We start from the raw sequence: 24,397 nt of genomic DNA on the forward strand, positions 1-24,397 counted from the left end.
TAGCAAAAAAAGAACAATTCCAAAAATGTATACAAGTCTCTGTAGACGTCTGCACGTGATATATACGGCATTCACAGGTTTCATCACTAGGCAGCTACCTACAACTACCCCTCATGCAAGTTCGTCTACAGACTCTCAACATTGTGTGCATCAATACCCAAAGTGAGCCAGTAACATTTCAATAAATCAAATGAAACACAATGTCCACCTCAAGAATCGTCCAGCTCGCGCAACTCATCAGCTCTCAAACCGCTGCTATCGATGCGCATCTCCAAAGCAACAACCTTCCGGAGCCTTCCTTCAAACAGGATGGCCCAACCGAGCCCATTCAGCATGAAACAGCAGATATTCAAAAAGCTAAAACGGACGTAATTGAGGCTGCTATTGAGTTGCGCCAACTTCTTGAAGGACCGATGAAACTTCTTCTTCCAGAGGCAAGTCAGGCCGATCCTACATATCATTAGCCGATTCCATACATGAATGCAACGGAGAAAGATTGCTTTATCATATATTAATCATTGCTAATGTCTAAATCCCAGTCCAATTTCTCACCCCTGGTAGCTGTATATCGCTTCAAGATTGCCTCTCATGTCCCCATAGACTCAACTATTTCCTTCCAAGACCTAGCTAATAAGTGCGGTCTACGCGAGCATGATGTAAAACGAATAATCCGCTACACGAGTGTACACCACCGCGTATTCTTCGAGCCAACAAAGGGCTTCGTGGCGCATACAGCAGCGTCGAAACTCATGGCTGAGAATCCCGTGGCAGGCCATCTCTTGGGTCTGACGTTTGACGAATGCTGGCCGGCGCATAACAAGGTGAGCATTTTTCTCTTTTTGCTTCAACATAATACATCTCTAGCCAGTGCTGAAAAATGAACAGGCCGTTGATGCTATAGCACAACAAAGCGAGGAAGCCAACGTATCCGGCTACGCACTTGCCAACAACACCTCGCTAGACACATTTCAATACCTGTCCGAAAACAAAGACCGCGCAACCCGTTTCGCATTCGCCATGGCAACAACTTCAAAAGCCAGCCTCGACGCTCTGAGCACACATTTCCCATGGTCCGATTTACCCGCGAACAGTACCGTGGTTGATGTCGGAGGGTCAAAGGGTCATGTCTCAATTCATCTATCTCGATCATTTCCTGACTTGCAGTTCATTGTACAGGATTTGCCCGAAGTTATTGACGGTGCTGTCAAATCCTTACCTGACGACGTATCTCCGGGACGCGTCCAGTTTGTAGCTCATGATATGTTTGAAGAGCAGCCGCTCAAGGGGGCAGATGTATACTTGCTACGATATGTATTGCACGACTGGGGTGACAAGTATTGCATCGAGATTCTTCGCAAGTTGGTTCCTAGTTTGAAACCTGGGGCAAGGGTTGTTATTCAGGATCATCTCTTGCCGGAGCCTGGGACAATGACGTTGTTGCAGGAGATGCAGATGCGGTATGCTCACCCCTCACATGGAAAATAGAATGGCACACTGATAAATACAGATCCATGGATGCGATTATGATGTCCCTCTTCAATTCTAGGGAGCGCGAAGTTGACGAGTGGAAGGAATTGTTTAAGGTTGCCGACGAGAGGTTTGGGCCAGTCATCGTGAACAGAATCGGGGAGAATGGATCGAGCGGGGTTATTTCTGCACAGTGGATGGAATAATGATTGTCGTTTAATTTCGATAGAAGAGAAATCATTGCATTGTGCACATAGAGCTATGATACATATCTGTGATTAGTTATCAGCCGTGAATGTTAGGGCTTGGGATTACATGCCCTAGTTCTTACCTACCTCGTATGTTCAACGACTGTCAGTTGGACTAGGGATTTCCTTGCAATACATACTTGTATTACGAAAATAACCTTGGAAATCATGTAAAATCATGCTTCATCATATCATAATGGTTAAAATACAGGATGCTACCTAACAAAATGTCGTTACATATATTGAACTTCAGTCTGTAGCAAAGAAAGCAGTTACCAGAAGGTAAAAGATATCAAAGGCAAAATAGAAAAAACTACCATATACTCAAACCTCTCACTCACCATCAGATTCGACCTGCGCACCCATCGGTCTCACCGGCGGAGCAGCTTCACTTTCAGCATCCGCAGAACCATCACCTTCTTTACCCTCGCTGCCTTCGGGCACTTCTCTATTCTGGAAGTCATTGATCTTACCTTCTGGGGCCTTTCCTTTGCCCTCCTTTGAAGTGCCTAATTTCTTGGGTGTCCTCTTCCCACTACTGCCATTGGCGTTCGATGATTCGCCGGTATCTTTGCCGTTAACACTAGTCCCTACATTCCGCTGCTCGATATTCTCAATGCTTGCTGATGACTGGTTTCGATTGGAAGGTTTCGGAGTCGACTGTCTTGACTTTTTACCGGCAGGAGTCTTAGCGCTGGCAATTAATGTCTTATGATATTCGTCACCGCGCGCAGGATATTCGCCCAGAATACGCCGAGCAGCCTCTCGGCCAGTTACGGGCAGCGTCTTGACTGCTCCAGCTCCCTCCGGGAGCAATTTGGGGTCCAACAAGCCTACTTGCACTAGGACGCTAGCTTGGTCCCAGTACAGATGCTCTGTAAAGATCCTCTCTGCTTTGAGAGAAATTATCGCCACAAGGATCAATTCCACTCTTTTACCAGTAGGTGGCACACCAGGCAGCATCCAGGGCATTTCAACGGTGTGCTCAAAACTGGTATAGATCTCGTCGACGACTCGATCTGCTCCGACCGTGCGAGACAAGAGTCGCAATCTCATGGATGGGGGCTTGGTTTGTAGAAAGTCGTTCTCGTAAAAGCGTCGCAGGGCTTTGGCTCCGATGCCACCGGCGAGTGTTGGGCCGAAAGTGACTGCGGGGTTCTTGTGGGTTACATATGTTTCCATAGTTTGAGACAGATTGTCAGTAAAGAGTTTGCCTATTTCAGAGCTGGTCAGAAAGAGTTTTAACTCGCAGTGAAAGAAATTAAACTTACTTTCCGTGTTAATCTCCCACGGCCGCTCCAAATCCGCATCCTTACGGAACGCCTTGCGCATAACATCCAAAGTCCTCGACCAAGCCAACTCAGCCGATGCATGGTCATACTCATCCAAGTCGTGCTCAGCAAACCCTGGGTCCGCAAAGTCATACGTAAACGCCGTATAGGAAATGTCCTTGCGTTCGCCAATACCAACTCCAGTGTCAATCCGGCGTCTGGTTACGCGTTTCTTGCGTCCCTGGATGCCCAGCACCTGTGGCGTGGTAACCACATCGACGCTCTCGCCGGCAAGGTGAACCAGAACTTTTAGACTGGGCGGGAATTTTGTACGGGTATCAGGGATAGCAGTGGGATAATACGCGACGAGGGCCGTTAGTCGGGCCCCCGTGGTAGGTTTGTGAAAGTGATCGAGACAGAAAGACGCCGCATGTCCGTAGGCTGGTAAAGTTATTAGCATTATAACTCATAAAAAGAAGAATGAGGTCAGATGTACTAACCGATAATAGCATACTGCTCCCCAACCCTCAAGCCCTCCTTCATACTCTCCAAACGAGCTGCATATTCCTTCCCACCGCCGTCCAGCGGCACATATGTAACTTCGAAGCCCTCATTTTGCCAGTTCCGGATGGTCTCCGTGTCAAACTCTCCCTCCTCTGAGGTGATGCAGAGCCGCGGCGTAGAGAGCTGCGAATTCAGGAACGTGTTGTAGACGAGGCCGTTTCCCGGGGTATTTATACTGATGGCGGCCATTGTATTTTACTATCCAATACCGTTGTTTTTTAAAGCACAAGTAAGAAAACTGTGTAGAAGAGCGTTTGCTTACGATGGATAAAAAAAGAAAAGATGAAGATTTGATGTTGATTCAAATAATGCATCGACGTCATGCCATGACGTAGTGGGCCATATGTCATTGCACGTACAGATTGGCCAATCATCTTACGCGGCCTATATTTAGTGTTCTTCCTGAGCTTTCAGGCATACATGCGGCATCAAAAAGAAAGCATGCAATATCATTCATGATTGTATAAACATCACAGATACAAGTTAGCTATATGCTGTGTGCAGTTCAGGTCAGGCACCTCAACCACGGCTCGACTCCCGCGTGGATTGGGCCAATCAGAATCAGGCATTTATTCTACTACAGTAACGGTACCACATTCCTCTATAGTCTATGGCTATCACGATAAATACGCCATATGCATGCACACGCGGCATATTCAATGGATACTGACCCTACCATGCCAACTTCGCAAAGACTCCTCGCGGCCAACGTCTCACAGCAGCCTTCCTAAGCTCATCCAAAATCAACAGTCCAAGACCAAAAGCCATAGGCAAGAAGTAATTCTCCACCGGCACTCCTGTTGTATTCAGCACGGTCTGCAAACGCGGAATATACAGCCACAAAACAGCGATGCCCAATGCAAACACGATGGCGGGAAAGAGGAGAAAGTTCTGAGTACGTTTGTTGAAGGCCGGAGGATGTGAGAAGAGGGATAGACGGCGTGTGCGAATTGCCATTAGATTGAACCATTGCCTAGTAAATAGAACTGTTAATAAGGAGCCTAGTGGCTTGACAGTGAGGAACTGAGAGTTGTCTTACATAACAACCAAATTGATAAAGTAAATAGAGGAAGCCTCATTTAGTTTGGCGTTATAGTATGCCTCGTCGAGACCCGCAGGCACAGCACCGAATCCAAACCACAGAGCCGAAAAGGGGATTCCGTTTCGCTGCAAATACCAGTAGGACATGGAGAAAGAGCAGACGGTCTCAATAATCCCAATAACCCCATAAGCGTTCAGCATCAGTTGCCAATTCACCAGCTTGTCCTTTCGTGGATCGCGCGGTGGTCGTAGCAGGACATCAGCTTCAGGCTTTTCGTATGCTAGCACCGTCGCAGCGGAGCAGTCGGTGAAGCAACAGATGATAATCATGAGGAAAGACGACAGCACTTGAGGCAGTCCGAAAACGACATTGGTGAAAACAGGCCAGAATTCCGAGAACGACCCCGCGGGTAGCAAGTAGATAATAGTCTTTTTGAGGTTGTCAAAGACCACTCGTCCGTATTGCACGGCCTCAACGATCGCCGAGAATGAATCCAGGAGCACCATGTCGGCTGCTTCAATGGCAATGTCGGATCCTGTACCCAGCGCAATGCCGATGTCCGCAGCCTTGAGCGATGGGGCATCATTGACACCATCACCGGTCATGCCTACCACTTTGTGTCGGGCTTGGAACTCCCGTACTATACGCAGTTTCTGCTCAGGTGTCGTACGCGCAAAGACAATCTCTTGATACCCACAGAGCTGGTCCCACTGGTTCTCGTTAAGAGCCAGAAGCTCCGGGCCACTAACCACAATTGCTGTAGATCCAGGAGTTCCATGAGCTTTGGCATATCGTTGCAGAGCATTTGTGTCATCAACCCGGCTAGTACTGGAAACGATACCGCATTGACGGGCTATAGCCAGTGCAGTGAGACCGAAATCGCCAGTCACCATGAATATCCTGATACCTGCTCTTCTCAGTGTCTCCACTACGGCAGGTATCTCCTCTCGAGGGGGGTCCACGATACCAACCATGCCGACCAGGATCAGATCGGATTTGGTGTGCTTCATGATTTCAGACTCGAATTCGTGAGAGCCGGGAGAGGTCGTGATATCCTTTGCGGTGACCACTTTCCGAGCAAGTAAAATCACTCGCTTGCCCTCGTTGGACCATTTGTCTTTGGTAGCCTTGACTTGTCGCAGCGTCTCTGCATCCAATGGCTGCACACCGCCGTCGGCAGTCACGATATTAGCACATCGCTCAATCAAAATATCCGGGGCACCCTTGATAGTCAAAAGTGTATCCTCTCCCTGTTTGAACTGTAGGTATTCAGCGGGCGACAATGCAAGACCCAGCCCTTTTGAATCCACGAGTGCAAAAGTGCGAATCATAAACTTGTTCTTGCTGTTAAATGCTAACTCGTACGTCTTCTTCCATAAAAGACGCAGTTCTGACACGGAGCCAAGCACTTCGGAGAACCGGAGAATTGCCTGGTCTGTTGCGTCGCCGAATATGGGTCGTTCGTGCAGAGGGATATAGTCGGCGGCGGCGGCATCGAATTCGGCTGCATTGCAGAGTCCAGATATGGCACGCAGCTGGTGAATGCCGGTTGATTTGCCTTTAAGCACCTTCTCATCGCGCGCGGCAGTAGGACTGTTAAAAGTAGAGGTCGAAATTGCGCAGTCAGTAACAAACATTTTATTCTAGACAAAAACTATCAGTTTAAATGAAGTATGACAACAAGGAGAGAAAAAAATCCCACCCGTGTCAGAGTGCCTGTCTTGTCACTGCAAATCACGTTTACACTTCCCAATGTCTCCACGGTCTTGAGAGATTTGCACAGGATCTGGTTCTTCTTCATAATATTGGCGGTGATAGTCAAACTGGCTGTGACACTGATCGGAAGACCCTCCGGAATGAATGCAATAGCCACACTGACACAGTCCACAATCAGTGTAGGTACATCAATCCAGCCAGGATGATCTTTGCGTAGCCATGCAGCCCATACAATGATAACCACGATAATCATGGTCAGCATAATGGCGACAATGAAGGCGACAAACCGCAGAATCTCCTTCTCGAGAAGAGTCAGACCGGGTTTCGGTTCACTGGCCAGCTTTGCTATGCGACCAAACACGGTGCTGTCACCGGTAGACACTACCATGGCTAATGCGCTGCCAGATACGCAGTGGGTGCCTTGTAAACCGATGTTTTGCGTCTCGAGGTAGTTGCCCTCTGTGGCGTCGATTGTACCGTTGACGGGGATTGATTCACCTGATTCTGTCGTTAGATTTGTGCCCTGTAAAGGGGAGCAAGGGGGAACAGAAAGAAAGAAAGAGAAAAGGAGAAAAGACTATTTCGCACCAGTAAGTATCGAGCGATCAAAACATGCATCCGTCGACACTTCCATAAAACGAATATCGGCAGGAAGTTTGTTCCCAGCCTTGATCTGAATAACATCACCCGGCACAATATCCAAGGCAGGGACAGTAGTCTGAGCCCCATTGCGCAACACAATACAGCTCTCCGGCAACATCGCAGTAATAGACGCCATAACGCGAGACGACGACCAATCCTGCCAGGCATTAAACGCCGCCTGAATGAAGAACACGGCCAGCAGCACAATAGCCAGAGCCAAGTTCGCGATGGCCGGGGGATCACCAAGCGGTTTCCATGAGACGAAGACAAGAATACAGCCGATCAGCAAAATGGCGCCAAAGCCCTTGAAAAAGTATCCGAAGATCTGCTGGAACCAGCGATGCGGGACTGGGGATAATGTGTTCTTTCCGTATTGACTCAGTCGTTGCTGCACTTGGCTGGGGGATAGGCCTTGCGCGGCGTCGACTTGAAGGCGTTTCTGGAGCTCCTCGATAGATAAGTTGTGCCATTCGAAATTCGACAGCTCTTGTGTATATAATTAGCATGCGAGGATGGTGGAGAGCAAATACAAACGTACCGGTGGCAATAGTATTTTTTGCTTTGGCAGCCTCTAATTGTTCGCTTTGTCGAGCTTCATCGATATCGAAGGAACTGAGAAGATGTGCGCAGTATCAGCTCATGTATATGCAGCACACAGGCATAAATTGGGGGAAACCTTACACGCTGCGATAATGAATTGGCAGCGTCAACGCTGGATCCATACTTCCACGTTTCTGGGAACGAGCAGAGCTTTCTGAGACCGTAGAAGTCGTGCGAGTGAGCTGCTGCTGGCGAGACAGGGCATCGCCGGTCTCTTCATCGGCGGTCTGCCACTTCAAGCGAGGTCCATCTTTGTCATCGGCCATATCTTAGACATAGGCCTTTTTCCAGTCAAGTTTGAAATAAGTGAACGGGATGATGAAGAAGACTACGAAGTGATAAAAAAGAATACAAGTGCCTACTTACGGTAGATCCCTGGGTACCTAGGTGCTTGTATTTATATCCAGCAAATCACTCATCCAACAAATAATCTCTCATGCCAAAAAGGCAAATTCCCACGCGAAAAGCTGCCAGTCAAGCCATAGCTAGCTGCTGCACGCACAAATGGCAGCGAGCACAGCCATGGTCCATCCCCTGGACGAGCATTATGCCCAAAACAGAAGTATGAGCGATTTACCGTAGCCTAAAAGAATACGACTTGATGACGGCTTATAATTTCACTTGGACAATAAGCCGAAAAGAGGGGTTGTAATAAGAAGGAAAAAGGGAAAAAAAGTAAAAAAAAAAAAAACGATCAAAATAACTTAGTTTGAAAGAAGGATATAAATGTTACGTAGTTTGGTGGTTGATATGAGAGGTTGTTAAAAATGCCGCATTTTCAAGGCAGCGCTTCCCGTTTGGGCCACCTCAGGTGTATGTACCGCACGATATAAATTTGCGAAGGGTTTCTATTTTTCTATGTCTTTCATAAATGCAAATTGATTTTAATCAAATTGAGCGATTTGATGTAATGCTACGTAGAATACAGAGGCGTCCATCCATTATTTAATTCAAACAATACTTGGCCACATACGGGGATTGCTTACATCTGATCTGAAGACAAAAACAGCAATGCCTCAAAGCATTCTATTAACTAGCCAGGTACTGACACAATCCAGTCTAGGTGACCCATTTGACGTGTTTGTCTTGTTTCATTATAACCTGCCCATTCCGTATCAAACAAACACCGTATGATGAACAACACCAGACTACACAGAGAGAAAAAGACGAGCAGTTTTGGAGTACATACAAATAAAGAAAGAAAAAAAAAAGTTTGAAGATGCAACGCCTGTTCCCTGCAATTGAAGTGAAAGGAAAGAAACATCCCATAACCGAAACATAACATATAACAGGGTGGGCGAAATAAAAAAATCATAACAGCGTCGGAACTCAGGGGCTGGCTCGCTCTATTTTCACATCCGCACCATACTGCGGTTTTCGGGTTGATAATCATCTGTCCGCCGACGTTTGGGCGAAGCCGAGTATGACGCACGTCTGCTGCCAATCTCGGACTGGGAAGTTTGAGCATGACTACTGCTATGGGTATGAGTGTGAGCGGGAGAAAGATTGCGCTGCTTGCGTATGCCCAAGCCGGCAACGGCAATGCGGTTCAACTGAGTAATTTCGTCATTTGTCCCGTTCGATGGCGCGGTGGAGGGCTGATGGTGGTGTTGATGAGGAGCAAGAGGGGGCACTGACGCAGGCGCTGCTGACATGGCCGCCTGCTGCTGTGACTGTTGCGATTGTGATTGCTGCGACTGCGGTGGTCCTGCTGGACTGCCCGAGTCGTGTGAGTCGGCGAGCGGGGGCTCTGGGCGTGGTTGGCTGAGATCAATATTATCTGGCAGCGCTGGGACTTCATTTTGTGAATCAATCAGGCGCGACTGCAGACTGATGATGTACTCGCGCAGCTGGAAATTTTCCACTTGCAGAGCCTTGTAGCTCTCGCTTAAGACTTTGAAGTCCTTAACTTGGGCTTCTAGTTGACGGATATAACCTTCTTTTCGTTGGCGAAATGCTCTCTACATAGGAATGGTTAGAGGCTGTGTTTCACGGCAAGGAAAAAAAAAGACCTTACTTGGGCGGCGCGGTTCTGTTCTGCTCGTTTCGAGGTGGACAACTCTCGCTTGCCATATGTCTTGCGAGAATCGTTACCGGCAGCGTCTTGCATACCAGGGAGGATCTGCGGCAGCACTTGAGCAAGCGATGCCTGCGGATTAGGGGCTAGCATGGCGCCGCCTGAGATGGCAGGATCTATATTATTGCCCTGGCCTTGAGAGGAGCTCTGTTGGCGCGTGTCTTGTCCTTGCGATTGGAGATGTTGTTGGGCGGCTAGCAGTTGGTCATGTAGCACTAGAGAGGCATGATTAGACATGACTATTTAGAGCAGGCTCGAAATTGCCCATTCGGGTAATCAAGTAGCTGTTGGCCACCTGAGGTAGATGGACACGTCAAACTTACCCTGGTCAGCATGATCCTATTAATCAGATTTGGTCAGCCACCAAGCAACAACTAGTTAGTTAAAATAGAACAAGGACTAAAAGCACTAAGACGACGCCACAGCAAGCAAGAACACGGCCGATGGGCACATATATATGTATATATATATAGGAAAATAGCTAACTTAATGGGCGGCGATCATTGATGACAAAGACGCGCTGCTTAGTTAACTAACTTAACTAGAAGTCTACTTACCTGCGCGGAGGAGCTCTGCATGTTGGGATGCGGCGCTAGGGCGGGCTGCATCGAAGGGAGCCTTAAGACCGGCCCCTTCTTGATAAGCTAGACTCGCGACGATGCCAGCCAAGCGAGGTTGTCTTGATGGTCGAGGAGCAGGCGGAGCGGGACGGCGATTGGTCGGAATTTTGCTAGCAGGATGAGTAGTAGTAGTATGTTATGCAGCAAGCAACACGCCCGGATAGGTGTATATAAAAGGTTGTGAACACAAAAGCAACAAAGAGAAGGACCAAATCAGGACCCGAATAAGCAGACCGAATATGGAGCGTTGGCTCGCAATGGCAACTCTTCTTCTCTTTGCTGGGATCTAGAATTGATGACTTAGCAGCGACGCAGAGAGAGAGAAGGCGATCTCGTAAGCAAAAGGCGGGCGGGAGGCGGGACTATTTATGCATATTAATAATCAGAGAATCACGCTCCCGCCGGGACCGGCTTAGTGCGCCGTATTGTTACCGTTTTACCACTCGGCTCTTCGCGCATGCCGAACGCGTGCAATACCAATACCGCGCTAGCCTGGTTTGTGCTGTAGTTGGTTAGTGTCCGGATGAGTAATCCCTCCGGCGCCGAGAGTGGTTGCTATGCAAAGATACGTCCCGTGTGTCTAGATATAATATACATGGCCATTGATTCATAGTTGTTTATGCGTGATGGTATATCTATCTATACACATACATACGTACATACACACATAGAAATAATTGTTACTTACATGTAATCAATCATACATACAGTCTGTTCCCAACACATGACGCAAGCTTAGTCAGTCCGCGAATAGTAACGGGAGGGGTTAGACGCGATTTATCTCTCCGTGTCCGTGTCCTAACTCCGTCAAGCTAAACAGAATCTATACGTTTCGGCCTGGAGCTGAAGGCATTCCTATATAGAGAGCTGTGAATACCAGCGTGCAGGTCGTCCCGGGAATCCCGGCTCTGTCGTCAGATAGTTAGATGTCTTACTTTTAAGAGGCATGGGTTATCTAGCTCGAAGAAAAGCTATACTATATTGCATGATAAATAAACCAATAGATACTACCTTTGCTCGCTACCACAGAACACAGTATGATACAGTACAATTTTGGAACGAATCTAAACGCTTGTGACATTTCCCAGGTCATGTTCCTATTGGATGTTAGTGAACTATACATGTCGTGCGGCTGCGCGTGTTTGAGTTCGGCTTACCTTCAAATACTCGCTGCCCTTCTCCTGGTACTCAGCCCGAGATATCGACAGAGAACCAAGCTCCGACCCTGACGCCCACTGTGCCGCACCCTTCCATGCATCAAGGATCGGATCAGCTGCGCGGCGCACCGACAATTGCCCATTCAATGAAAGAGGTAGGATGCCGATGAGCTCTGTACGCAGTCTCTCGTCAAAGCCCTTGAACAGCGTACTGCCGCCCGTCATGAAGACATCCTTGAGTAAGCGCGTGCGGTCTTTGTCCGCCGTGAATCTTTGGTTCAGGATATCTGCTGCGATTTCCACAAGGCCGGCCTGGTCGACGCCCGCAATCGAGGGCTGAAAAACCACCTCGGGGACTCGTATCCTCTCCACGTTCAGATGAATTTGATGTGCTTCGCGCTGACTCTCTGGGTCAAACGGCCACGGCCCGCGCAGAAACGCATGCACGAGACTCTTGGTCCAATCAGATTGTGCTTCCAGCGTATGCTCCTGCGTAAACTCGGGGTCGTACTGGAGTAGCTGCTCTTCAAGCGTTTTTAGCGACGCGTTAAAGTCTTCTTCCTCTTCTTCGTCGCTCTGTTCGCCCGTGGCCACCGTTCTGTAGACCCCCCAATCCGCGTCGTCGGCTCCAAAGGTATCGTCGTCGCCGCCTCGGCGTCGCTTTTTGGGTCCGTCGGCAGCTAGGTTGGCGAGCGTCTTCATTCGCATCTGGCTAGCGAGAGATTTCCGATTTCCTAGATCTGCCTTGAGTCGGTCTCGCTCTTTGATTTTCTGCAACAGGGCCTGGCGAGCCATTCGTCTTTCGCCAATCCAGGTTTCAAAGTCGTTCTCGCGTTTTTCATCGTCCAATCTCTGTTCTTCTTCTATCCTGGCTTTCTCTCGCTCTTTTTCAGCCTTAGCGCGTTGTCGCGCCTCGATATTCGACTTCATTAGGCGTTGATGCCGTTTCTCCTTCAGGCCTGCCTCATCTAGTTCCTCATCTGGCACGTCTAGTAGCGGGAACGAGGCCTCTTCCATATTCTCCTCGTTCTCATCAATGCCAAGGTCCTTGTTTCTTGATCGTTTGATAGAACGCTCCAGATCCCGAATTGTGCGTTCTAAATGTGCCTCGTCTTTCATATCCTCCGCCTCCAGAATGCGCCGCACTTCTTTCTTCGTCTGCTGCGCCAGTCCTTGCTGCAAGTCCTTATAGTAGTCAAGCTCTTGTTCTTTTTTCATCAATTTTTCCAGCCGCATCTTAGCAGCCTGTTCTTGCAAGCGTCGGCCGCTTTCCTTCTTGCGCTCCGCAATGCGCGCAAGTTCCTCTTCCGTCTTCTCCACGACTACGTGCTCCGTGAACGGGTATTGGACAACATGATCGCGGTCCTCTAGCCCTGTCCAATCCAAGTAATGGCTCAATTCTTGATCATAGTCCGTGGATACGTAGCAGAGCTTGTGCACGAGATCTTCCATTTGATGCTCTATCATACGCGCTGGAAACGTCGGATACTTGAGCCGCATGAGTTTCAACAAGTATTCTGATGCCTGCAGTCCACCCCAGTTCAGCCTCGTAGCGTTCGATAGCAGAGCTTTTGAGTTCAGCACGGGAACCACGTGTGTTGACGTATGGGAAGATGATACGATCAAGCCATCAGTACCGCGATTATATCGGTACGAGAAAAGGGAATCGATACCGTATGCAACCGAAGGCGCGCCATAACATTCAAAAAGAATCTCGTTCATCACTGTAAACCCTTTGGTATTAATAGCCTGTAACAACAGCTAATCAATATCACCACCTCCATTGAGATTAACTTACTTCGTCGCGGATATGTCAAATTGGCGATAGGCTCAGTCATGACAATAGGTCTGTCAACCGCGCCATTTGACCCATCAACGCCCAGCTTCAGAAACACATAATCCAACACCCCTTCCATGACGTCCCAATTACCCACTATGCTGGTACCAGGATCAAAGGCATATCGCAGCTGACCGCGGGTCGTAGCATCGACATAGGCATCATATCCAATAAATTGGCAACCTTTGTTGAGCTTCCGGTCTCGATAACGACTCATCACAGGCGGGAAAACGAATCGGGGGGTTTTGTCGAATGACCAACCAGCTTTGATGGTGTGTGAGCCTAGCAGGCGTTAACATGTAAGCCCTCTATTTCAGTTTTCATCGGACGTGTATGTCCTTCCTACCATTGTCAATCACGATCGCGCTGGAGCTCGGGGATGATTTGCTCTGTTGGTAACCGTCTGGTTGAGGAGGGTGATAGCCCTTGAAAGGGTATTCCTGGACATTGTAAATCTTCGGTGGTGGCTTTGCTGAATCCTTATTGCTCGCACTGCTTGCGCGTGTCGATGAAATGATCGTCTCGGAGGTGATGGCCATTTTTGAAGCTCTTGCGAGAGCAGGCTGGTCGGTGATGGACGAGCAGTGCTTGGGGGGGCTTGTTCTGGGGCTAAGATTGTATCATGTCAATGTAGGCAGTCGCATATACAAGGAGGTCGCAAAATAATCTGAGGCGCCGTTCAACCCCCTCCAAGTATTTTCCAGGCGAGGCGTTTGATCGTCTCTCTGTTTGCAGGGAGAGTGATGGGAATTCTTTGAGTGGTGAACCTCCGTTCCGGCGCCGCCAAGCACATGATCTCATTGGTGCAGATTATGACCATACAAACTGAAAGATATCGGGCTACAAACAAGATAAAACTTGACTTGGTAATAAAATAATTTTATTGCTATATGGCACTGATAATTTCCGTGGGGTATCCCGTAATCCTCATAATTCATAAACCAAATATTGCTGTCATTGATCTCAGGCAGGATCCTTGATATTCTCCGTTGCTAAACGCAGGATCAGTCAGTATACTGACCTCAAATAATCAATTGCCTTACAGTCCGAGAGACAAACAAACCTTCAAGATGAAAGAGGACATTAGACTGGTAGTTCTTGAACATTTGTGCTACAAGTTCAACGTTCATGTTCTGCACATTGACCTCCTAGATGAGAGTTAGCAAAGCCTTGCTTCGTAGCACTCCCAGTGGGAAAATCGCACTTGAAGGTTCTTGTTCAGGACCATGACTGATTCATTGAGTTTTTCCTGCATTCTTATCAGCAGTCTGTCGAATGACAGGGTTTGTTAAATGTTCGTGTTTACATACAATGTTGGTGATGATTCGAGACAACAGTAGACTCTGCTGGTGCTCATGAGGGCTCTCCTACAATCATCATCAGTCACATTAAATAGCCCTATAGTCATACAAGGGGGAAAAAAAAAGAAAGAAAAGAGGGACACACCATATTCAGGGCGATTTGTTGTGGTGAAAGAAACAACGACCGACTGTTGTGTTGCGCCAAGAACGCGCGCTGATAATGAAATTGGCGATACTAACACGTGATCCGCCTCCAAAGAATACCTACCTCACTTTGCTCTTCTCCTTTGCGTCTTCTCTACACCGCATAACATACCTATACCTTCTCGAACATCACTTTTTGCAGCTACTTTCAACAATGCCTCCCGCAAACGCCACTTCCGACGAGCATCAACAGCTCCTTGACTCTCTAGACATCGCGCCCCTTCCACGACCCTTCCGCAACCCTAGCTGGAAGCCATCGCAGCGCCGCAACAAGAATGTGAAGCAATTACTCTCAGAATCATCGCGCAAAGAAGCATCTTCAATGGCCACTCAGGTCAATTCAGGAGCCACAACCCCTTTCGCAGTCAGCACAACAGACGGCTCCCAAACGCCCGCTGTCGGCAGTGCGTCGTCCTCCACGCGTCCACCCAATATCGCACAGGCAGCTCAGAATTTATCAACTCTGGTACTAGAGAAAAACCTGAAAGCGTCCATGTACTTGGGAGCCGGCCCGGCAGTCACATACACAAACATTGAGTCTGCGCCGTCTCTGAGTCCTGCACACCAGCACCGCTACTGCGATCTTACCGGTCTGCCAGCGCCCTACACGGATCCGAAGACGAGACTCCGATATCACAATAGGGAAATTTTCGGGGTTGTGAGAACGCTCGGTCAAGGTGTTGCAGAGAACTATCTGGAAGCGAGAGGAGCTCATGTCGTGCTGAAGTAGACTTGACCTCGTCTTGTTCAGATTTACACACATGTTCCTCATGGATTCTTTCCATCAAATTGGTAAGCAAAATCTAAAATCTTCTATTGTTCAACATAACTAATCGATCAATACAGCTAGCCAAGTCGATGGTTTATATGTCAGGCCAACAAAGTCAAGCCCTTTCCACCCACCTGCCCCTCTCGAGACAGGCTCAAAGAAAACGCTCCGGCTTAATCGTGACCCCTTTATGAAGATTTAATCTTCGCCTGGTTTCTAAAAGAAAACATACAACCGCTACCGAAACTCCATTGGAAGGATAATCAGTTACAGCGCCAATTGACGCTGTTGGTTGTGGCGGGATAAGTGAGGACGCAGAAATTTGGGAAATTAAAGTGTAAATTGGCTGTCAGATGTATGCAATAAATAGTGTTAGCGGTGCGTTTCAAAGAATCAGCATTATGATCTTTGATGGGCACAATAACAAAAACAATGTCAATGCGAAGTTGTTGCAAAGGAGGAAGATAATTTATTTGTTCAGCTCCCGTTGAGATGCGTCGCCGGCGCCAAGACTGCCGGAACAATATTATCGCGTCGCCATCTCAAGCCCTAAAACGAATTGATGTTGGAACGCTGTCAATCTTACTAGGCCACGAATTCCATGAACCAGCCAATTTTTCAATAAATTCCACGGTTGGCGCGGGGGTATCGATTTACGATGCTTACAAATATGCCCAATCAAATAACGGCATCGTTGTAGGAGGGAACTGTCCAACCGTTTTTCTTGCTGGTGGTTATACTCAGGGAGGACACGGCCCCCTCGCATCGAAATATGGACTCGCAGTCGACCAAGTGTTCGAGCGGGAGGTGGTTACTTCCGATGGATCGCCCCTCACGGCATCTCCAATGCAGAATTCCGACCTATACTGGGCCCTCAGTGGTAGCGGTGGTGGTGCATATGGTGTCGTGGTGTCTTTGACCGTCAAAGTGCACCCTCAGGAGGCTGCAGCTGCAGCAACATTGTCCTTCGCAGTACCGAATATGACCACGGGCCTGGACGATTTCGGGCAGCAGCCAAAACGTTTATCGAGTCATTGCCAGGCCTGGTTGACTCTGGATTGCACGTCGGATGGATTCTTGGGCCGGGTTTCTTCGCTGTGGCACCTGCGTCTGGTCCTGGAGTGTCACAGGAGACTATTGATAAGTTGTTCAAGGCGACAAGTTCCCTACTCAAGAAAGCCGATATTCCTTATCAATACATCTCGCAGTCCTTCCCTACATGGCTTCAGAGCTATGAAGCATTCATCCTTCCCTCCGCCAATGTCTCTAATGCTATCATTGGCAGTCGATTAATCCCTCGCTCCGTCATTGAGAGGCAAGTGGAAGACTTTATTTCTGCCCTTCAGATCATTGCTTAGAATAACTTCATCGCAGTTGGTAACTCGTTGAACGTTTCCAGTCAAAAGTCTTCATCCAATGTGAGCGTTAATCCATACTAGCGTCAAACTGTTGTGCACTTGAGTCTCGGGACATATTTTCAACTAACAGGACTTTGCAACCAACTTTCAGAATCAAGACCTAGTGACAAATATCCTCATACCAGTCCTTGCTGAGCTTACTCCAAACGGAGCAGCGTATCTAAACGAAGCCGATTCTCAACTGCCGGATTGGCAGTGGGTGTTTTATGGACCAAATCACGGCTTGCGCAAGGCCATAAAAAGCAAGTACGACCGTTCGGACTTGTTTTATGCGTTGGGGGCGGTTGGAAGTAATGGTTGGGAGGAGCGAGCGGATGGCAGGCTTTGCAGAGTTTAGAGGGGGAAAGCAAGTCAACTACCTAGGTAGTAGCATGTCTTTATTGATAGTATTTCATGTCATGCATGAATATATGAGACGTTGGGATCATGCTTGATCAACCTGCTCAATCAAATATAAAAGTCTTGATTGAGACTTTTGTGAGCATGATGCTGTAGCAGTGCTACAGAAGTTATTGCATTCATATCATTGAAGCAGACTTCCACTCTGTATCTCTAACCATCCGAAGGCTTCGTTCTAAAACTCTCAAATTTGGAAATTTCGTTCAAAGCCATCTCTTTTGCCTTGACAACATCGCTAGGCACGGTCACTAGCCACTCTTGCAAAGCCTCAATTTCTCTTTGGATAAGATTTGGTTGCTCTTGCAGGTGATGACGGCTATATAGATCGTCTGCGTTGATTCCCAACGCTGACTGCAAAGTCTTCCCCGGACACAGTCGGTCTGCATCAGCTTTGGCCTGCACGACTGCTCGCCGATAAATCGACTCTGTTTTGATGGCATGATTAAGTTCAATCTTAGCCATTTTCTCCTCCTCCTCCTCTCCCCCTGAGAGATCATTCTTATTGTCCTTGTATTGCTCAATCATATCTCTGCTCCGGGATAGATCGTCTTGCTTGTCTTGATGTTCTTTCTGTAGGAATTCCAATTCCCAAAGTGGGAGGTCTTCTCTTTTCTGACACACACCATTGGGACAGAGCCTCTCTGCTATGTCTTTGGATTCGCGTAGACGTTTAATGTGCTGTGCCAAGTTTCGATTTTGCTTCCATACTGTGAATTGTGCAACCCATTCATCTTCCATGCTCGTTGCCTCATTCATTGCCGCCTTCTTTCGGTCTTCTCCGAATTTTTTCCATAACTGGTACTTTTCTACCTGCCTCAACGGCTCTTCAGCAAACCACTTTGCACGAGAAGCGGCATAGCCCCGTGCCCGACCTATCTCAAAACTGTCGCCGTCAAGATCATCGGGCCAGCCATTTCTCTGATAAAGGCCCTTTAAACCTAAGATTTCATCCCAATGATCCCAGTCAAGCCAACTTCGTTCCCCGCCTCCAGGTAGTGCCTCAAGAGAACGATACCAGCCGTTTATATCCCGCAAGACGTCTCTAGCCGGTCGGCCAGGGATATGATCGAAGCTATTGTCGTTAACGCTGGTAATCTCTTTTGTCTGCATACCTTCCAGGGCCAGATCGGTACTTGCCCAGCTTTCTTGGTCGATTATCCAGATTTGATGGCTTTTGGCATCGTACAAAATCACACTCCCGTGATTACCAAGTTGTGATAGCGCAGTGACCCACGGACGCATATACGGTCCATTTTCGGCCTCAAAATCGTCCCCTTCGGGACTCGCATAGAAAGGATCCCGCCCCTGTTCTACTTGTTCGGGGTCCAGAAAATTTGCAAACTCGCCCCCATGCAAGAAGTCAGAGTTGCCAGCGGCAGCCGCATCGATGTATGGCAGAATGCTATATAGATACTTGATGGTAGGGTCTAGTCCGTACTCTTCATACTGGGATTGCAAGCTGCTAGTATCGTGTGGCCCCTCTTTGATACCGGCTGGGTCTATATAGCGCATTTTGGCTAGTGTTTCATATATTTCAAGCATCAAATTGGCGACCTCGTCTAGACGAGACTTTTGCGCTTCTGATAGCTGGTCCATTCTGGCGGTGTTTCGGAGGTATTTCCAACTTGACTTTAGCTGGCGCGAGAGAAACGGTATAGACAGAGCAATAAGTAGCGCTACCAGCCAGGTGAGCATTTTCCTGTCCATTGGAGGGATAACCTTGATTATGTGACTGCAATTGCTAATGACCATCCGTAGAAGGCGAGGCTGAGAATTGAGGCTGAATTTGTTGCATATGCAGGCCTGACCGCCAACCGCAAACAGTTAAGCCTGGCCGTCCTCCGCGCGGCTTCCGCTTTTGAATTGCGTGGCAGAAAAGGGGCTCTCTCGTTGAACAACATCACAGCTTTGCGACATCGTGGCTTTACTTGTTTTTATCCCGTGTGGAACGAGGTGACGAATTTCTTTTTCTGTCTTGTGCTCTTCTATTTGAACAGTATATACCAAGAGTTACACCCTCAACGGAACCGAAACGTGTCGAGTACTTTTTGCGCGTGTCTCACGAGAATTTGCGAATCGAATCATCCCATTCAGCAGGATACAACACTCTCGCGACTCGATCCATATTCGCAGCAGACAGGCCTGAAATAAAGAAAAAGTTACAAGTGCGCCCATTCGTGAAATCGCCAAGATGCCAACGATGTGGCTTTCAGAAACGCAGAGTTAGTTTCTTACGTTGTTTATATTAATCTTCACATGGAAATAGAAGCTGATACCTTCTCTCTGGCTGTTAGAAATTGGAGCAATCTTCTGCACCGGTGGTATGTACTCGAATCAATCACGCCTGGGATTAAGGATCAATGGGGAAGGGGCAATTGAATACTAATGGTGGATGGATGAATATAGGCGGTCTGTTTCTATTCGGAGGCGTGCTTATGTTCTTTGATCGATCAATGTAAGTGGCACACATAGCATATTGCTGCGATTATCCTCGCTAATCCGCTTCACCTCCAGGCTTGCCATGGGCAATGTTAGTACAACCTATCCACCGTCCAGCACCAGGAGGGGCATTCTTATCGCATTGAACTCCATATTGAACTTTTATTTGATTTAGATCCTCTTCCTCATCGGCCTCACCCTCATAATCGGTATCCAAAAAACGATCGCATTCTTCTCTCGCCCACAAAAACTCAGGGGCACCGCTGCTTTCGCCGGCGGGATTCTACTTATTCTCTTCCGATGGCCTCTGATCGGCTTCTTTGTTGAATTGTACGGCATATTGATTCTGTTTGGAGACTTTTTGGTGACGATTGGTCAATTTGTGGGTGGTGTTCCCGTCATTGGGCCCTACATTCAACAAGCTTTGAATACGTTGGCGGGACAGAGGAGGAATGCGGAGTTGCCTGTTTGATTGGAATTTCTTGTCTCTAAAGAAATACATAAGGTACATTCGTGAGACGGGACTTTTCTTTTTTCTTCCGGAATTTTTTCAATTTCTGTAGACACATAGAACGTTTATATTTCCGGTGGTTGGACTGGAAGTGAAGCTATTTACTTGGGTATCTGTTGTAATGAAATCAACAGTGTTGTACTTTGCTGCATGAAGTTTTGTTTGACGTATAGTTAAATTAACCAAGAGAGGCACTGCGTGAGCCGGGGAGGCTATAAGTTTTCATTTCTCCTGTCTATGTGGGTCAACTAATGGTATTCATGGATACACAAAAGATGAAGTTTCAAATGCAACAAAGGATAAAAATATCGAATTATTTGCTGATATAATTCGGATCCCAAATCACTTACTAACCAGATTTTTTCTGCCAGAAAAAAGAACTGTTTCAACCATATCAAATTCGACAGCTATAGGCGTGGTGACACTTTAGAGGTTGTTTTGAATGAGATATTTGGCTTGCCCGTGAATGAAGTTGACGGCTTCACCGGCAGAGCTATTTTCGGGGTAATGCGAAATCAAAATGGATGCCTTGCACTTTGCGGCGACGATTCCTTCCTTGCCCTATAATATAACCAGGTTTGCATATCAGGTAATTGCACGGAGTCAACGGCCATAATGAAGGTTTTGACATACCGACTTGGAGTGCATGACGGGAATATTCTCAATATCCTCGATCTTGTTAAAGACATATCTTTTGCTCTCGAAGTGAAGACCGTTTCCTTGGGCGTCGCTGGGGTCACTGAAAACGAGAGCAATCTTCTTCATCTGGTCGGCACTGAGCTGATAGTCGAGGAGAAGTTAGCGATCTCCCGAGACTCCTTCTTTACGTTTTCCAATAGTGTACCTGAATGCTGGACGATTTGCCCCATACGGCCTGGCCAGTCTGGTCAACAATAATAGCTTTATCAATCACGGTACCCGTCGCAATGCTATACAACAAGTGGTTAGGATTAGGAAATATCCAGCAAGATCTCAGTGCGGAAGGTAATAATACTTTGCGTTGAGGTAGCCTGGAAGGTAAGGACTCGGTTAGTTTCAAGAGGAAGAGCGCAAATGCCATACAAGAATAACAGCAGTCGCAGAACACTTACTATCCCAGGCAGACATGATGACTGTGATTCTGTCAAGCAGATAGAAGGATAGACACTATGTTCAGACAGTAGCCACCAATGCAGGGACCAGGCGGAAGGCGCAACAGTTTGTCCAGAGGTACAGGATGGGTCTTTTTCTCGTTCAGGGAAATATAAATGAGGAGCTGCGAGTGTGGAAGTCCGAATGTTTTGAAGACGACACAGCGTCACGTGTAGTGGGGTGCTGCCCCGCCTTTGCAGCTGTAACTTGTCGGTGCCTGAGGCAGCGTGTCGCTCCTGCCACTCTTGCAGATTGCCAACAACAACAATTCTTCAGAGAATCAAACACACATGCGACTCTTCGCGGAGCGCATATCCAAAGACAGTCACCGTTCACAAGAGTCTGTCACCAATGGGCAATCTTGCGATATTTCCTATGACGTGATTTGCCGGGCGATCGATCCATAATACAGCGACAGGCGAGTCCTCGACATTATGGCTATGCAAGGCAATTAACACCTACTATATATATTGATTCGATGAGACAACAATGGCATTCAAGTGTATGACGCCGTGACCTGCAGACACGCCACTTTGTTTCACTAGCGTTTAACCTGCATCTCTGCCAAGTTCCAACCATGCCCGCCACATGCAAGCCATGCGAAGAGCCTAAGACACTTATTCCATGGGCGAGACATAAAGAGCAATAGGGGCAGGGGTTGAGGACATTCGTTGCCCCATCACGTTATATGGTCCGCCGCGAAAGGAGAGTTTTATTTAAACCGATCCTTTGATGATTGGCCGCCTGGGAAATAAGGGTATAATCTTAATTTATCCACAACAACGGTCAAATTTCAATGCAAACTGCCCATTCGTCCTATCCAGCAATACTGGGCCGGTGCTTTGAGCGTTGGCTCCTCATCCATGTCAGCCATGCGCCAATCACCAGAGACTTCTGCGTCAGATAATCTGTCTCATTCTCGAAATGACGCTGCAATTAAAGGGCTGGCCGAGTCCGCTGACTCTGCTTCTTTTTTTTTTTTTTTTTTCTCCCCCTCTCTGTCATGTCAGATTGACGTCCTGCACTGGTGTAGGGCATTTTCCCTTTCAATTTTGTGTCATCTGGCTTCTGGAAAGCCGTCCATTCCTTTATTTATTTATTTTCTAATATTATTTTCCCGTGGCTTTTGTTTTTGAGAGATTATCACTATGGGTATCTTTGGCAGATCCCGTGCGCATACTACAAATCAGATATCACAGCCAGTTCTCACATTCTCCGATGCTGCTCCTAGGGAGGATCTGCAGGCGCTGAGACCAGCCCATTCTCCGAGACCGTATACGGCAAAAGCTGGAAGAAGTGTTGATGGTAGGGGACGTCAAAATGTAACCCAGGGATTTGACTTCACAGTCACGGAGCCTCACGAAGATCCCTCAACATCAGATCCATCTTCTCTCAATGACCATGGAGTGGACGCAAATGCAATTGGCATTGCCTTGGGTAGTCCCAGTATGGCGCCGCCGCCACAAAATCCTCCTCCATCTGCTCCCGAGAAGCAGGAGATGACGACAAGCACGGGGTTGTTACGCCGGAAGCCGAGCAAGTGGAAGAAATTCGGGGGATTGCTCAAATCGAGACAACCGGAAACGAAGCGAACGCGCGAAGGGTTTTATCAGCTTGACGTAGAAACCGTTGAAAATGAAAAAGTCTCTAGCTCCCAGCATCTAATAAACCAGACAGAAGTTCCAGCACCTAGTCAGAAAAGGAATGCGAAACCAACCCCTCCGAAAGACCAGAGGCACGGCCGTAAAATCGACAATCATCATGCAGATGCGGAAAGTTCTTTACTGAAAGTCGATATTCCTCCTGTTGAGATGGAACGGTATAGCATTATGTTTGGAAGCGTCCTTGGAGAAAAGCCATCGTCCAACTTGCTGTCTCGTCGGAGCAAAGCATTGGACCAGCTCCATGTCCATGGCGGAGAAGTAGGTTTATTCTACCCGCAGAACAGAAAGAGATAATCATAAGAAATTGGCATACTGATCATTCAAAGCCCAAGCGCCCTCAGACTTATAAACCCCATCGCCGTGGTACGTCACCAGGAACATGCAGATCCCCAGTGTTTCCTGGAGCTTCTGGGGGGGAAATGACGGATAAAAATATCGACAGCAACCACTTGGCTCCTAGAAGCCCCATTCGATCAAATACCTTTCCTAGAGCAGCCGCACTATCCAGAAACAATCATAAGCGCCATCTGGCTGTGCCTGACCTTACGCCTGCATTATCGACGGGCACATCGTTCGACTACTCCTCAGCAGAACCGTCACCCAGCTCATTTGAATCACCGGTCATCATCAAGTCCCAAATCGATGGAGGAAGGCCAGAACCAGTCTGGGAAATGGTAACCAAACCCTCGTCATCCATCCCCCTCGAGACCAGCTACACCACCCGTCCGAATACTAAGTCGCCACCACTTCTACGCATGGGTAGCGTCGAGCAGCCCAAGTCTGCGACCGTAACCCCGAGAAATAAAGTTGAAACCGAGGAAGACGATAAATTGCTTCTCGACCAACCTTCTGCACCCCAACATCCACACCAACTCTCTCGATCACACACAATGCCACTGCCACTCAAAATCAAAAAGAACAAATCCGAGATACAGACAAAAGCATCTGCAGCAACAACAACAACAACAACACCAACAGATTCCGATGATTCCCCAATTGCGAAAACCATTGAAATCTCTATTGCTCGATCTGTGTCCGTTACCCGAAGGGTACCCAAACAGACCCTCGTACCCTTGGGTGCCACTCCGCAGGCATTTCATAACGAGAATGAACGATTTGGCGAGCATCAGAAGCTACTACCTACATTAGTGGACGTCGGTGGTGGTGAATATAGTGGCGTTCATCGGCATCAAAAATCGCAGGATATTATCATCGAAACGATATAAAAAGTTTACAACTTAAATGGTTGTCCTTTTTGTTCTTGGGGTTGCTTCTTTTTTTTTCGTCATTCATTTTCTTTCCCCCATTCCTTTGATTACT

At 47.8% G+C, this 24,397-nt stretch overlaps 12 protein-coding genes across 12 annotated transcripts; 5 read left to right on the forward strand and 7 right to left on the reverse strand.

Moving 5' to 3' along the window:
- Window positions 1-200: 200 nt before the first annotated feature.
- UA08_02177 (hypothetical protein) lies at window positions 201-1,673 on the forward strand (the record flags this gene model as incomplete). Its single annotated transcript, XM_020264670.1, has 4 exons — window positions 201-368; window positions 540-821; window positions 886-1,457; window positions 1,508-1,673. The coding sequence occupies 4 exons, from the start codon at window positions 201-203 to the stop codon at window positions 1,671-1,673; spliced, it is 1,188 nt and encodes a 395-aa protein (XP_020121820.1).
- A 375-nt stretch (window positions 1,674-2,048) lies between these two features.
- On the reverse strand, window positions 2,049-3,739 carry UA08_02178 (hypothetical protein; the record flags this gene model as incomplete). The annotated part of the gene is made up of 3 exons (XM_020264681.1): window positions 2,049-2,929; window positions 2,987-3,427; window positions 3,487-3,739. The coding sequence occupies 3 exons, from the start codon at window positions 3,737-3,739 to the stop codon at window positions 2,049-2,051; spliced, it is 1,575 nt and encodes a 524-aa protein (XP_020121819.1).
- A 483-nt stretch (window positions 3,740-4,222) lies between these two features.
- Window positions 4,223-7,816, reverse strand: UA08_02179 (hypothetical protein; the record flags this gene model as incomplete). The annotated part of the gene is made up of 6 exons (XM_020264692.1): window positions 4,223-4,523; window positions 4,590-6,235; window positions 6,295-6,806; window positions 6,897-7,436; window positions 7,489-7,562; window positions 7,632-7,816. The coding sequence occupies 6 exons, from the start codon at window positions 7,814-7,816 to the stop codon at window positions 4,223-4,225; spliced, it is 3,258 nt and encodes a 1,085-aa protein (XP_020122016.1).
- Window positions 7,817-8,902: 1,086 nt separating this feature from the next.
- UA08_02180 (putative transcription factor kapC) lies at window positions 8,903-10,205 on the reverse strand (the record flags this gene model as incomplete). Its single annotated transcript, XM_020264704.1, has 4 exons — window positions 8,903-9,511; window positions 9,568-9,821; window positions 9,951-9,966; window positions 10,185-10,205. The coding sequence occupies 4 exons, from the start codon at window positions 10,203-10,205 to the stop codon at window positions 8,903-8,905; spliced, it is 900 nt and encodes a 299-aa protein (XP_020121818.1).
- Window positions 10,206-11,311: 1,106 nt separating this feature from the next.
- UA08_02181 (hypothetical protein) lies at window positions 11,312-13,780 on the reverse strand (the record flags this gene model as incomplete). Its single annotated transcript, XM_020264715.1, has 4 exons — window positions 11,312-11,344; window positions 11,405-13,128; window positions 13,203-13,523; window positions 13,588-13,780. 4 exons carry the CDS (start codon window positions 13,778-13,780, stop codon window positions 11,312-11,314), a joined length of 2,271 nt encoding a protein of 756 aa, XP_020122153.1.
- Window positions 13,781-14,204: 424 nt separating this feature from the next.
- Window positions 14,205-14,690, reverse strand: UA08_02182 (DASH complex subunit dad4; the record flags this gene model as incomplete). The annotated part of the gene is made up of 5 exons (XM_020264726.1): window positions 14,205-14,233; window positions 14,305-14,389; window positions 14,446-14,490; window positions 14,552-14,608; window positions 14,688-14,690. The coding sequence occupies 5 exons, from the start codon at window positions 14,688-14,690 to the stop codon at window positions 14,205-14,207; spliced, it is 219 nt and encodes a 72-aa protein (XP_020122247.1).
- A 210-nt stretch (window positions 14,691-14,900) lies between these two features.
- UA08_02183 (hypothetical protein) lies at window positions 14,901-15,476 on the forward strand (the record flags this gene model as incomplete). The annotated part of the gene is made up of 1 exon (XM_020264737.1): window positions 14,901-15,476. One exon carries the CDS (start codon window positions 14,901-14,903, stop codon window positions 15,474-15,476), a length of 576 nt encoding a protein of 191 aa, XP_020122245.1.
- A 531-nt stretch (window positions 15,477-16,007) lies between these two features.
- Window positions 16,008-16,873, forward strand: UA08_02184 (hypothetical protein; the record flags this gene model as incomplete). Its single annotated transcript, XM_020264748.1, has 2 exons — window positions 16,008-16,601; window positions 16,670-16,873. The coding sequence occupies 2 exons, from the start codon at window positions 16,008-16,010 to the stop codon at window positions 16,871-16,873; spliced, it is 798 nt and encodes a 265-aa protein (XP_020122246.1).
- A 612-nt stretch (window positions 16,874-17,485) lies between these two features.
- UA08_02185 (hypothetical protein) lies at window positions 17,486-19,039 on the reverse strand (the record flags this gene model as incomplete). The annotated part of the gene is made up of 1 exon (XM_020264759.1): window positions 17,486-19,039. The coding sequence occupies one exon, from the start codon at window positions 19,037-19,039 to the stop codon at window positions 17,486-17,488; it is 1,554 nt and encodes a 517-aa protein (XP_020122624.1).
- Window positions 19,040-19,523: 484 nt separating this feature from the next.
- UA08_02186 (Protein transport protein GOT1) lies at window positions 19,524-20,243 on the forward strand (the record flags this gene model as incomplete). The annotated part of the gene is made up of 5 exons (XM_020264770.1): window positions 19,524-19,554; window positions 19,627-19,653; window positions 19,739-19,787; window positions 19,847-19,862; window positions 19,947-20,243. The coding sequence occupies 5 exons, from the start codon at window positions 19,524-19,526 to the stop codon at window positions 20,241-20,243; spliced, it is 420 nt and encodes a 139-aa protein (XP_020122244.1).
- Window positions 20,244-20,708: 465 nt separating this feature from the next.
- On the reverse strand, window positions 20,709-21,389 carry UA08_02187 (hypothetical protein; the record flags this gene model as incomplete). The annotated part of the gene is made up of 5 exons (XM_020264781.1): window positions 20,709-20,843; window positions 20,916-21,062; window positions 21,127-21,211; window positions 21,277-21,292; window positions 21,374-21,389. The coding sequence occupies 5 exons, from the start codon at window positions 21,387-21,389 to the stop codon at window positions 20,709-20,711; spliced, it is 399 nt and encodes a 132-aa protein (XP_020122242.1).
- A 1,172-nt stretch (window positions 21,390-22,561) lies between these two features.
- Window positions 22,562-24,303, forward strand: UA08_02188 (hypothetical protein; the record flags this gene model as incomplete). The annotated part of the gene is made up of 2 exons (XM_020264792.1): window positions 22,562-23,335; window positions 23,404-24,303. 2 exons carry the CDS (start codon window positions 22,562-22,564, stop codon window positions 24,301-24,303), a joined length of 1,674 nt encoding a protein of 557 aa, XP_020122243.1.
- Between the last annotated feature and the right edge of the window lie 94 nt (window positions 24,304-24,397).

Source organism: Talaromyces atroroseus (assembly GCF_001907595.1).
Source record: "Talaromyces atroroseus strain IBT 11181 chromosome Unknown scaffold_2, whole genome shotgun sequence".
Taxonomy (NCBI): domain Eukaryota; kingdom Fungi; phylum Ascomycota; class Eurotiomycetes; order Eurotiales; family Trichocomaceae; genus Talaromyces; species Talaromyces atroroseus.